At 39.8% G+C, this 14,896-nt stretch overlaps 1 protein-coding gene across 1 annotated transcript; it reads right to left on the minus strand.

Moving 5' to 3' along the window:
* Positions 1–1,209: 1,209 nt before the first annotated feature.
* LOC145985702 (propionyl-CoA carboxylase beta chain, mitochondrial-like) lies at positions 1,210–14,152 on the minus strand. The gene is made up of 3 exons (XM_083119766.1): positions 13,986–14,152; positions 8,413–8,614; positions 1,210–2,599 (listed from the first exon to the last, which is right to left on the minus strand). Exons 2-3 carry the CDS (start codon positions 8,588–8,590, stop codon positions 2,478–2,480), a joined length of 300 nt encoding a protein of 99 aa, XP_082975892.1. The 5' UTR covers positions 8,591–8,614; positions 13,986–14,152; the 3' UTR covers positions 1,210–2,477.
* Positions 14,153–14,896: the final 744 nt, after the last annotated feature.

Consider the following 14,896-nt stretch of genomic DNA (forward strand, 5'->3'; position numbering starts at 1 on the left):
CCAACAATCACAATATCCCTTTCAATGACTGCTTCGGGTTAACAATCATCCACACCTTACCCCAATCCATCAACACTTCAGCAGAGAAAAGATGGGAGAGCCTACATATCAGTAATGAGTGCAATCATATTTCCTGGCCTGAATAAAGCCACGAAGTAATTATCTATAGTAATCTATGACTCAAAATTTAACTATTGCACTCTATTTTTAATATGCACAAGTCATAGTGAACCAGAATGATTTGTTTTATTATAAACACAAAATGTACAAAAATATCGGCTTTGCAGTATAACATGTTTACAAGCATCATAAAAAAATATACATTTAGCTAATTACATTGCTTGTCCACTAATTTTTAATATTTCATATTTTGAAACTAATACAGCTGTTAAGTTCATTACAATACGTATAACATATAACAACATATTAACTCAGGATTTATAGTGGTTATTTTGACGGACAACAGTCTGGAATATGTACATGGTAAATTCTCTCATTACACAAGCAAAGGTGACATCTTCAATTGTTGGAAAAAATGTGAGAACAGAATGCTGAGAAAAGAACAGCTTAACTTCCCACATTCTAAGCCTACCTACATAATTCTCAGCAAAGAATTCCCTCCATGTTCCTAAGCATCACAGTGACTTATATCTTGTCCACACACACACCATAGGAATGGGGAAAGACAATGTAAGACTACCATCTCAAATATCACAGCTCCTTCACACTGCTGATTGAATTAATGGTGATATGTATTATGTATGACAGGTTGGCATGACAGTTAGCATAGTATTACGCAATTTTTTCTCTGTATTATTACAATTCTTCTTCATGCGTATTAAAGAACATGGCACCATAGGAAAGATATTAATCACTTCTCTAAATTTCAAGCAATAGTTTAAAAATAAAGTTCAATCAGGCAGTAAGCATATTAATAATATTGCAAATAAAAACGGAAGAGGTGTGTGTGTATACCGTACTTCTTCCGCCTCTGCAAAGTGCAATTTATCAATCTTAATCTCTTTAAAGTGTATAATGCTTAACTTAATTATTTCATATAATATATAAATACGGAGAAACTAGTACTCACTTTTATCCGCGAAGCTGTTTTTTCTTTTTCGATTTATTTCAGTGGCCACTGCCACCATCCTCGTTGGAACTTGCTGTACTGTTGCTTGGCGTGCGTCTTTTGTTTGTAGTTCTCTGGCTGCCTCTAGGTGCGCTGTTGTTAACTGTGCATCTGGGTTTGTGTGGCATCAAAGTAGCACACAAACCCAATTCCAAAGCTGATAAACAGAACAAACACAAACGGTACTTCCTCTCCCCCCTTCATAACCCAGGTGTATACAATGCAGTGTGTGAATGCAAGGCACATTACATCGGCAGGTCCATCAGATCTGTCAATGAAAGAATCCAACAGCACCTAGCAGATGCAAAAAAAGCCCAACCCACTACTGGTCTTGCTAAACATATCAAATACAATAGCCATAAAATTCAAAAGGTTCAAGTCAAACACACTGCCCACATGCTCGTAGACACCAAAATAAAGGAAATGCATGCCATAATGCTCTTCCCGCACGAGCTAAACATCGATAGAGGGCAAGCGCACCACACTTGGATTCCCCTACTACAACAGCTATCACCCGGAAATAGACGACACAAACCCAGATGCACAGTTAACAACAGCGCACCTAGCGGCAGCCAGAGAACTACAAACAAAAGACGCACACCAAGCAACAGTACAGCAAGTTCCAAAGAGGATGGTGGCAGTGGCCTCTGAAATTAATCGAAAAAGAAAAAACAGCTTCGTGGATAAAAGTGAGTACTAGTTTCTCCTTATTTAATTATTTCCTTTGGATATCAAAATTTTTAGGAATTAAATCATAAAATGCCAACAAGTTTAAGAGAGTATCCATTATGCATTTGCCCACGTACACATTTCTAAAACTCCAAAAACAAATCCGGGACAAAATATAAGGCAAGTTTGCATTTGGAGGTGAAGGAGATTTTTCAAGTTGTGAAACAAATATCATTACAGAACTGAAGTCTTTCTTACAATTTTATTTTTTGAAAGAAAGTAATGCTCCAGAACATTTCAAATTATTTGTGTCAAGTTGAATGTGTTGACATTTTCACAATTTTTGAGAACTACAATTAAGTGTGCTGATTATGTTCTGACTGTTGTTTCATTTCTAAATGCAGCATGGTACAATTCAAGAATTACAAAAGCAAAAACCCCATCTCATGACAAATCCCCACTTCAACAATTCAATCATGCCATTTTGTCGCACAGCAACATTTCAAGATACAATTTTAAGTAATATAAACAACATTAAATGATTCCAAATATAACAAGAGTAGTAGCCCCAGCTACTCACTACCTTACAATTACATGCACTACTTTTGTGCAGTGTTGCCAACCACTGAGATTCTGGATTGTTCTCCTGTATCAGGGTTTCCAGTTTGAAATAAAATATCTACAAGGGTATATTACCGTGCTTCCTGGGAATATTTTTCAAAGATTTTGTTGCCAAGAGGTCAAGATCTCTGCAGATTCTCCACCTTGTTGTGCGTGGTTCAATGATGTCATCAACAAACCCTAAGAGAAGAAAAAAATATTTTCATTGGAGGAATCTTGTGATATTTTTTCCATGAAATCACCAGAATCCTGAACTTTATTGCAACGAATGTAAACCAACAGATATGGAATTCTTAAGAGTGGCAATACAAATTAATCAACTGCCTTCAGCCTCATGCCTATAATTTCTGCACAAAGCAAAGTAGCATATCCATCATATGCTGCCTATGAGCGATAGGTTACCCCTACTGGTTTCATCTTCCAAAGTTGACTTGTTCTCAAGATACACACAAATATGATGATACACACAAAAATCATTGATTCTTTCATATTTCAGAGCCAAAAGCCACTACTAAAAATTGAATCAGTGCGTTGGGCATATTGTCTTTTTAATAGGGATGAACCAATATGAAATGTTGGCTACCAATAAAGTACCAATATAAAATTTACTGATACCCATACATGTTATTGAGGATGGCCACTCTAGGACCATGATAATATTCAAGTATAATTCCCGGTTTTCAAGGCCAACTTTCCAAAAATTTAAGGATGCAAGCATATGTTTTCTCTATTTCAACCTTACGTATTACCGCCTCCACCACCCCACCTACACATACACACAGAAATATATTAACAATATAAGGGATCTGTGTGTATCCAAAAATTCTAATTCAATTCAATTGAATGGTACATATGTATGTTTAAAATTTTTAAATGAAGGTGCGGGAGTTTACATTTGCTATTTCACATACTCAGGACTCGAAATGAATCTACAAACACAAATCACACATGTTACAAGATACACTAATCTACAAAAAAATGTTAATTGTATAAGAATTTCAAACTCAAATTTACATAACCAACTTCAAGATATCTTGCAATAATCTGTCAGATAGATTTTTCTGCAAAGAACACTATAGTGGAACCACAAGGAAAGAAACCTGCGGAGACCCCATCGTGCTGGCGGGTGGGGGAAAAAGACAGGAGGAAGGAGCCTTCAGAGCGGCCAACGTCAGTGTTGCCAGACCTATTGATTTCTCGGTAGGATTCCATAATAAACTATTGCTATGGCACCTCCAACGACCTGCTCAAAAACAAGTTTCCTGGTCACCTTACTTGAACATGGAGGGGAGAGTGGAACTCCACTCAGCCATGAAAAGTGCTGTTTGAACTGTGAAATTATGCCAAACGATGTGCTAGGACATTATTATTATTTTATTACTATTACTACATTACCATGGGCATCCGGAAGGGAGGGCGTGGCCCCCCTGGAAAATTAAAGTCAACCAAAAATTATATATTTTTCAGATATAATTTCATTTCAGCTGCAATAATGTGTGTTAATTATTGCATGAATATGATACATTGAAATTTAAGCAATGTTTTTTGAGGGAACAACACTATTATTGGAGAAAATGTGCCTTCCTTGCCCCTGCCTGGAAAAAATCCTGCGGACGTCCGTGTACATTGCTATTTTTAGATGGTTGTATTTTATCCCACCCGAAAATCTATTTCTATTTTAGTTATTTTACGTCGCTTTTGTGCCTCTACGGGTAAGTACGACAACAAGGATGAATGAAAAACTGATGAAATGAATGAAGTGACACAAACACAGTGAAACGTCCTCGCCTTACTAAGTAGAAATACTGACTTCGTAGCGTGGGCAAATTATTTTATATATGTATATGTGTGTGTGTGTGTATTATATATTAAATGCAGCAACATAGAGGCAGCATAACGGACGAATAAAGCATGTGTTAATAACAAGAAATTTGCTAGAGAACGAAACGGCACAGTTCAATTACAAAGGAAATAATTCACCCCCTCCCCCGTAGTTGCTTGGAACTTTCATCGGCTTGAAAATACTTAATTTTCTATCCTTAATATACTATTCTATACTTAAATACTTAATTTTCTACAAAATTATAAAGCGGCATGGACGTCCAGAAGGAAGTGCAAGGATGGTCGCCACCCGCTCCCCTTCTGGAAAATGAATGTTGACATAAAAGTACTTATTATTTCAGACGTATGAGTTGATTTCAGTTACAGTAATTTACATCCATTATTATAATAGGGATGTAGGAACGTGATAATTTCAAACTCAAGTGGTGTTTTCTGAGAGAGCAACAAACATTATACGGAGTAATATGCCTCGTTTACCCACCTGATAAAAATACATTGTTTCCCCCTCGCTGGAAAAAAATCTGCAGACATCCTCTTGCTCCCCAGTGCGCAAGCCTATGCCGCCCCCGAGAAGGTCGTTCATCCGCTACAATTAGATCATCGGATTTTGTAGCAGATCTTCTGGTTTCCCAAGGAACAATCTCCCGATTTTTTCAAGTCTGACCTGGCAACACTGCCCCGAGGACCGATAACGGCAGGGAAAATGCGCGAACGCTTTTGAGGGAAGGTTTTTTTCCTTGTGGTCGAGCTATAACAAAATAAACGGATTGAGAGAATTCGTTTTTTTTTCCCACGCAGCTTTCTTTTCCTTCCTCGATAAAAACACAAGCTAAGCAACGAAAAACTTGCCTCAGGGCATTTGTACATATGTATAAATTCTGTGGGATTTGAATTAATAAATTTTGCAATTTTTCACATCTACGGAGAGAAATTCATGCATAATTCCCGGAGCCAATAATTCACGCACAATTCCAGGAATTCAAGGAATTCCCAGTAAGTAGCCACCCTGATATTCTACTGATTTGATATACAAATGGCCCTTGAAGAACCTGAATGGTTCATTGACCTCTTTCATAAATGCATGTTACCAGGTGACTGCAATGCGAATGAAGCTGCATTAGACATTTACTTCTTAAAAAAGTACGGCATAAAAGAAGATTATATGTTTATATCCATAAAAATCCTAACAAAATGGCAAAGTATTGGATTGGTAAAATTATCTGTATATATTTATACACAGATAGATACGGCTCTATCGACTGATACTGATTAATTGTTACTATCCCTGCTACTTAATAAAAAAACTTCCTATTTCCATCCAGCACTGCTGTTTATTCTTCATTTTCTTTTACAAAATGAGGAGACATGACTCATTCTTGCAGGAACACTCAACAACTACCCTTTTGAGAGAGAAATGAGAACAAAGCAATGTACTGTCTATAGATGATATTGACTGACTCGATACTATTGCCTTAAAATAATGTCCAATTTTATCTTGTGAAGTACAGCAAGTTTCTTTCTGAAAGATAGCATTTTAAAAGAGTAAGACGTTTTTCCTAAAGTGCATGTTTATTTGCACATTTTGAACCATTTTGGTGCATATTTTAAGTGCATAACTATCCAGGCCCTAGTAATGATAAATCATACAATCACTTTTTCTGTGCATACAAAACTGTGCAATAGTGTCAATTTGGCAAAAACAACATCCAAAAATGGAGCTTCCTCATTTGGGCACAATCATAAATACTACTGTATTTACGTGTGGGTGTATATTGCGCACCCTGATTTTTGATGGGGAAAAGTGACAAAAATTATATCTCATACATAATGGACATTACAATCAAGTTTCTAAGAAATGGCTTTCTTAGTTGTAGATTGTAACATTGTTGCTATGCTGATCAAGAGTGAATGACATCATACTATTCAATGATTCACCTGTTCCTACGTGGACCAAGAGGAGAATATCCTCTTGTGTAAACAATAAGTCACCAACCCAAGCCTCCCCCTCGAGCATTCCAAAGCTTTCACTCTTTAACCACCCTATTTAATCTGTAATAGCAGAAAGCAAGATCAAAATTACATTATGGATTTGCAGTGCTCAGGAAGTTATTTTCTATTATTTCTCGCCAAACAAATACCGCTGATACACATCCCATGTGTCGGGAGGTGAATGCTCGAATTTAATTAATTGGGTGTTGCAGAACATTTCATTACAAAGGGAAAAATCATGGGAAATGGCCTCCAAACCTTTATATGTGGTTTTGCTCATTCCTTCTTTAATAATAATCCTTTGCGCAACAGCCCATGAAGGGCCTGGGCATACCTACCGACTGCCGGTCTCCCTCCCACACTTTCTCTCGTCACCTCTAAGCGTGGAGATCTTCAACCAGTATTGGAATAGTCGGGGGGTCAGCCCAACGTATCCCCAGCCGTTATAGTAGCACCACCGTTGTTGGAGCACTCATGAAGCCGAGCCACGAAGCTACGCCGCAATGTATTCTCCAGCATAGCAACCGGAATAGCAGCGATTTGACGGCGGATGTTCGCCTCCCGTTCCTGGATCGTCCCTGGGCAGGTTTCGTGGACCCGGGACTTCAGGTATCCCCACAAGAAAAAATCAGCTGCCATCAGATCCGGCGAACGTGCCGGCCAAGCCATGTCACCATATCGGGAGATGAGGTGGCCGGGAAAAAGGTTGCACAATTTGGCAATGGACACACGGGCTGCGTGTGCCGTTGCACCATCCTGTTGGAACCATGTGATCAGAGGAAGGCGTTGAAGTGCCGGCACGAGAAAGTCTTGGAGCATGGTCACATAACGCTCTGAATTGACAGTACACGTGGCACCAGTGGCATCGCGAAAGAAGTATGGTCCGATGATTCCTGATGTACTGATCCCACACCACACAGTTAACTTGGGACTGTGCAACTCACGCTGATGCAATCGCCGCAGGTTTTCTGTACCCCAGAAATGGCAATTCTGTTTGTTGACCGACCCCGATAGCAAAAAGTGTGCCTCGTCAGACATCAGAAGGTTGTCGACAATGCGTGCATCTTGTGCACACATGTCGAGAAACGTGTCACAAAACTGAACACGTGCCACTTTGTCGGCTGCGGTCATTGCTTGCACTACTTGCACCTTATACGCTCGTGTATGTAAATCCAAGTGTAAAATGCGATGTAAACTGCCATACGTCATATGCAATGCTTGCGATCTGCGGTGCACTGATCTTCGTGGACTTCTTTGGATGTCATCCCGCACACGGTTGATGTGTTCCTGTGTCCTTACAGCTCGGGGTCGTCCAGGAGACGACCTGTGTCGTACTGAACCCTCCTCGTGCCATTTCGCTACCCAGCACCGTATGGTGTGTTTGTCCGGTGCGTCTCTACGCTGGCCTAGTCGGCGCAAAGCTCGTTGGGTTGCAACAATGGACTTGCTTTTTATAAACAGCTCTACCGCACGAACACGATCTTGCACATTCCACTTCTCCATCGCAACTGATTCTCCCACTATTCGTGAATACGCTTCACTGCCGCCAGCGCGCGCCGGCCAGTGTTGGCTTTGCAGTAGCCAATTGAAAAGGGGCGGCATTTTTGGATCACCTTGTATAATATTACTTGGCCAGTAATACATTTTAATTATTATTTTCTTTTTCCTTATCTTTTCTTTCATCCAAAGTACCATAAAAATCAGAACGTTCCTTCATTTTGCGATGAGCTAATTTCAACCGCATTGTACATTAGTGTCACCATCTTTGAGTTGGTGTTTTAAGTCCACTTTATACACAGTAAGGCTAATTGGGACTGGCCCTACAGTTTAAAGTGGCATCAGAACCACTATGTGCCTCCACCGGGTGTCGAACCCAGGACCCCTGTCACCATCTTGAATGGGATACTGTTGCCATAATCAGAAACTGCAGGATTTAAGCTTTACAACAATATATAACATGATAGGGTTCCGTAAACATGAAAAGTCAATGCAAGTGTCACAAAATCATGGTTTCATGTTAGCTGCTCGAATTATTCCGTGCACAATATGCACCACAGATTTTGGGAGTAAAAATTTTGGAAAAAAGTGCACAATATGCATGAGTAAATATGGTATTTATTCATGCCAGTCCCTTTTACTTAACTCATTGCAGATGTCCTTACCTCTCACTGCAGCTGCAAAAGGATTTGAGAACTTCCTGATATACTCTGCCTCATACTGCTCCCTTCCTTCCGGCTGGCCTCTGTACAATATGGACACGGCTCCCTTCGCCCCCATCACAGCAACTTCAGCTGTGGGCCATGCATAATTAATGTCACCACGGAGATGTTTGGATGACATCACATCATATGCACCTCCATACGCCTGTCAATCAAACCAAATTAAATAATAGTGCTTAATAATGATCTGAATCAACAGTGTGCAACATCTGGATACATGAAGTATTATATTAGTGAAAATATTAAGTGGAGAAAACAAGGGGAAGGTAAGCTGAGGTGAATCAATTTAGAAATTACAGGTGAGAGGGTAACATATAGGTAGGGCTGTGCAATATTTCGATATATTGTATATTGATATGAAGGGACACTCACAAACACTCAGGCCAGGATTTAAATCTGGGACCCTTGCTATGCTAGGTACTTCACCACAGAGGCCGCCTTGATATCAACGTTGACTACACTGATATTACGGAGATCAATGACGGTCCTCAGAAACAACCTTGTACTTGACTTGTACTCTTGCAACAGCCCCATTCACTCATTTTTTCCTCCTTCCTCAATAAATGTACAGGTTGAGAACATAATGCATAGCGAATCATTCCACTCCATTCTGTTGTGGGAATCCTATTTTAGTTTCTACAATGAGCAACACAAGTCTTTGATTATTTTAGTTAAAATTACTATTTAAATGTTGGACTTGAAGATATTTAGTTATTTTGATATTGTCGATACCATTCATACAAATGTTGATATTTTCGATACTGGATATATTGACTCGATATTGATTATTATATTCAAATGATATTGAACTTCAATATCGACAAATTGATATTGCATAACCGTACACACACAATGAGGAAAGTTGGAAAGAAATAATAAGATGGAGAACTGAACTGCCAAATCTGACTTTTCTGTCAGAAACCACAAAACACTGTCGCTGTATGCTGACAACTCCAAGTTGTGGAAAAGCCAGGCCATGGATAAACTACAGGAGAATGCACACTACCATGTAAAATGGGTGAAAAGAGATTCATAAAAAGTGAGGCCTAACTAAGAGGTGGCAACCATGTGCATAAACACAACTTCTGCAACGTTCTCCACTGGGTGCCTACTATACCTACACGAGTACGTCTGCGGAGGTGCAAACCAACTAGCTTGGCAACAATCAATCAGTAGCACCAAACGCACTGCAAAGTTTTACCCATCATGCTAATTTTTTCTCCAGCGGTGGCATGAGACTCTATTTCACTCAGGGTTTGGGAAAAAGTACACAGTCGAAAGTTTAGAGAAATTTTAATGACTGTAGCTGGATGCACTTGTGCAATAGCAACTGTAAACGGTGTAAGTTTAGCACACACCCATGTAGGATATTACACTCACTAGGCCAATATACTGCCACACAATGGGGGAGAATGGCGGCCCAAGTTCCTTTTGTTTTATTGCGATTTCATCATGCTTCGAATGCAATTTTTACATGGTTCGATTTCGATGTGCGTCTGTTAACACATACTGCGGAGTTTTAGTGATCACTTAATATTTTGTTCAATATATGCTATCGTGGTTAGGTTAGGCAGGTTAGGTTTGGTTCCCTTAGCATTAAAATAAAGTCCCTAAATGCATTCTGCTAGGGTTCCGATTTACTTCTACACTCATTCCCACGCTTCTACGATATTTACTGTCGCTTGTCGACGGAGAATATCTTGTCCATGAGAAGTGCGTAAGGTAATTTTCAAGTTGTTTTTTTCAACATAACTTTTTTCGAGTCCAAACAGCACTCATTACTTTAAGGAAGGTTCAAATTTCATGTGACAAAAATTCCAAAATTCTACGATAATTAGTCTTTGTGCTAGGAGAAATCATAAAACAATCGGAACTGTTACCGAGAATGGCTTCTTTTAATAGCAACACTGCCGTAAACTTGAAACAGGAACACTGCTGCAGCTGCCCTCTGGAGTCGTAACCTTAGCTCCAACAAACATCAGAAAAGTGCAATCCTTTACTCGCACCGATTTCTGTAGCTGCAGGCTTTTAACAGGGAACATCGGCTTTTGGGGAACAAGGACATCTATTAAGGTCACCCTCATGATAACCGACATACTTTATCTGACCTGTAATCTTACAGTCCAAAGCTACACCCCAACCCTTGTTGTATACGACCTATAGGCCCAGCACCTTTAAGTGGGGTTTAAGCAGTCAAAGGCAATGCCTGTACTTACAATTACTGTTCCGTTTCTGCCCAGCATTAACGATAACGGGGTACACAATGGTAAACCTTGTGAGCGGTTGCCTAGTAACCCAATGCCTCAATCCCCAGGCAGGGTACCAACAGTTAATAGTGGAGGAAACTCTCGCAGCAAGTGCAGTGGGTCCTCTCACCCTAAAGTGGAGTTTGTTTCTCTTGCTCGTAAGCGGAGTGCAACTTCTTTAGGGTGCTTGGCCTCTCGCAAGAGCGGACAGCATCTTTCTTCCAGGTCAGTTTTTAAAAGAGATCTTATCGTGAGCAGACCTGAAAGCCAACTGAAGAAAATCTGCTGTGTGGCCGGTTATATAGCCTGGTACCAGAGGAGCAACTACATGGAACCGTGCAAGAACAGGCAAGGCCATCTCTACAGCAGTAGATTGAACTACATGCTCAAGGCACAAACGTTAAATACAAATTATAATATTAAACGTGTGCTAAATGTTAATATACGAGGCGCATGTTAAAAAAATGGCCGATATTTTTTTTATGTGGGGTTGGCAACACTGATGAAGTTGAGCATGCGCAGGAGCATGCCCTAGTATTCTGTGCTTACAACAGAGATAGAATCGTTAGAGTGGGGTTGCGTACGTGCGAGTAGCAGTAAGGTGAAATGGCTGCCGTAATACAAAATCCCGCCAAATGTGAAGTGAGATCTGAACGCCAAAGGACAGAATGCAGCTGACATCCATCGGGAGTTGTGTGCCATTTATGGACCGACAGTGATGAGTGAAGGGAAGGTCAGGAAATGGTGCAGAGTTTCGGGAAGGGCGTTCAAATGTCCATGACGATGAGCGTAGCGGAAGGCCTAGTGTTCAGACGGACGATCTGGTGGAATGCGTTAACGAGAAAGTGCGTTCCAATCGCTGGTTCACAATATTTGAACTTGCCAAAGAGTTTCCAGATGTGTCTGCGAAAACAGTGCATCGAATAGTGACTGACAACCTGGGGTATCACAAAATGTGTGCGATGTGGGTACCAAAAATGCTGACAGATGCTCACAAAGAACAAAGAAGGACAGTTGCAGTGTTTTTTTGGCCCGCTGGGAGGAAGATTGGGATGACCTCTTTTCGCATATAGTGACGGGGGATGAAATGTGGATATCGTAAACCACTGGAGAGTCGAAGCAGCAGTCAATGCAATGGTGGCACTCTGGTTCTCCTAAACTGAAGAAATTCAAACAAACCCAATCAGTTCACAAAATCATGGCAACCGTGTTTTGGGACCAAAAGGGTGTGTTTTTTGTGGAATTCTTGGAACCAGGACAAACAATTACAGCAGAGGTGAATTGCGAAACACTGAATAATCTACGACGTGCCATCCAAAATCGACGGAGAGGAATGCTACGCTCGGGATTTTTTCTGATACTGACAATGCCCACCCACACACAGCTGCTCGTACTGTTGAGACAATTCAAAGATTTCGATGGGAACTATTCAATCATCCCCCTTACAGCCCCGACCTTGCCCCCAGCAATTTCTTTCTTTTTCTTCATCTGAAAAAGTGTCTTGCATCGAAGCGTTTCAAGAACAGTGATGTGCTCAAGACATCAGTTCTGGACTGGCTGCACTCTCAGGCGGCAGATTTTTACGCAGAGGGTATACGGAAGTTCGTGCCACGCTATCAGAAATGTCGGGAGGTTAATGGTGACTACGTCGAAAAATAGCCAAGGTATGTACTTGTTTATCAATCACAATAAATTTCTTCTATCGTTTTCTTGTTTCTTTAAAAAAATATATCGGTCCTTTTTTTTGACATGCGCCTCTTACAATTATAACATAAATATTACAAATTCTTTGCGACCACGCGGGGCCTGATTAAAATTACAACTCAGCATAAAATGCTAACACAGAGCACTTCTTCTTCTTCTCCCTTATGTCCACTTAGGCATCGGGTCCTTTCAGCCACTTCTTAAAAGAAGTTCTATCCTGTGCCAGTCTTTTCACTTCGTCCGGTGTCTTCCCTCTCTTCTGTGCCAGTCCTTGTAGGGAGGGGAGGAATCCCCAAAGGCTAAGGGAAGGAACCCTAACAGAAAACGGGCCAACGGCTCTAGAGATGGAAAAGACTGTAGAGTCCCAACATCCTAAGAGGCGTAAGAGCTACAACCCCACTGCCTTGTGGTAAGGGTTTTGACCCGAAGGCTATGGGAGCAAACCCAGAAAGAAAACCAAGCAAGGGAGAGGCTTAAAGGGAGCACTCCTCCCACTGCCCTAGCTTCATCGTAGGGCTAATAACCCACATGAAGTGAAATAATACATATTCAGAGAAACACAGGTACACAGAGCACCTGACCTCATTAATAATAGATCATAACACCATTTATAATGAATGGTTAACACAAATAACTTTGAAAGAATTAGCAATTAACATGGAATAATACACTCAGAAACTAAATAATTGTGATGACCTCGCAGGATCATTACACTTCTATGCTTCCTTTTGTTTTTTGATGCCACATAGATGACATTTTCTTCGTTTTCAAGTGGCATAAGAACTGTCCAGTGATTTTTAGTGAGGAAAAGGTAACAGACTGGACCAAATGCAGTTTAGGAAATATACAGACTTGACAAACCAGGCTAAGGAACTAAGTAGATTCATTTGATGAACAGTAGAACCTTGACTTTATGCTTTAAGGGGACCACAGTGGGAAAAATTAAACTCTTGAGATTGATTGATTTAGTTTATTTTACTTTGCTTTTCTGCCACTTTGGGCTCAAAGATGAGGATGAGTGATGAACACCCATGCCGAGGCCAGAATTCGAACCAAGGACCCCTGGCATCGTAGCATGCTGTGCTAACCACTCCACCATGAAGACTGGCTAAACAGAGAAAATGTAAAATCAGGGTTTCACTGAAATAGAAGTACAAACCGAATACCAGGTTGTTGTTCATAAAAGATTACTCTGAGCATAGTTTGTTATTTACATAATTCTTAAAGAATCAAACTTAAATTTTAGATTTCTATTTGCATGTGATTTTGTAGACCTGGAATTTCTGTGGTTGTGTATGCTTTACCATTTGTGCCAGCAGGAGTGTCATTGATGTATGAAGTCCTAATCATAAAATATGGTATGGAAATTCAAACATACCTAGAAAATATATTAAAAATTAATTTCATACTATGGTCGTGGTTACATGGGCAATTAGTATGGACATTATTAGGGAAAACTAATAGGTTCCATTCATTATTCACCATGCATCTCAAATTAACAGGACATAATGACCATAGCTTGCAAGACCAGAAAATCTGCTCTTTACCTACAAGATATCAACTCACCTTTCTCGTAATAATGGTTATTTTCGGAACTGTAGCCTCTGCAAATGCATACAATAACTTGGCTCCATGGCGAATAATGCCACCATATTCCTGAGTAGTACCAGGCAGGAACCCAGGTACATCAACCAATGTTATAATGGGGATATTAAACGAATCACAGAATCGAACAAAACGAGTTGAATATAAATATTGTTGTTTCTTTTGGAACAAATCTTAACTTCACAGGACTATTCATTATTGAGATACAAACCAAGTTTGTTGCAGCAGTTCACTGCTACTTCAGGAGTTAATCTATTAGTTCTAAATAGTGTATCTCTTGCAGCTATTTGTTTACCATAATCAAACTTTTATTACACGAGATTTGAGGGACTATCACTTTGTAATAATAATAATGAACATTATATATGAATAGAATAACAATAAACATCCACTTGCTATCAGCACACAAGTGCACATCCAAAGTTTACTTTCAAAGCATCCATGTTGAGTGCCAAGGCTGGAAGGATCATCTATGGACCAACAGACCAAGATGACACTAGTGATTGGCACCATCGACTAATGTTGATTACTACTTTTTTGACTAATATTAGTCGAACCTTTAACTGACATCTTTTCTGACTAATGTAATGCATCCATTTCATCTATTTCCATTGTTGCGAACTAACTTAGACAGTAAAATAGCAAAAAGATAAATACGAAACTGCAGGTAAAATTGCTGCAGGATATTAGTGTTCCATCAGGAATGAATAGTGAAAGCTTAGCTCTTAGGGGTTTGATGTTTGCAAACACAGAGAAAAATTTAAATATTTATGTTTATGCAAGTTTGTATTGTTATCAGGCTTCTATATATGTAACAGCATTAATCTATATTTTACTCTTTCAGAACGGTGCAGAGGATGTAAAGAGGCATA

The sequence above is a fragment of the Lepisma saccharinum genome, chromosome 3 (assembly GCF_977018435.1).
Source record: "Lepisma saccharinum chromosome 3, izLepSacc3.1, whole genome shotgun sequence".
NCBI classification, from domain to species: domain Eukaryota; kingdom Metazoa; phylum Arthropoda; class Insecta; order Zygentoma; family Lepismatidae; genus Lepisma; species Lepisma saccharinum.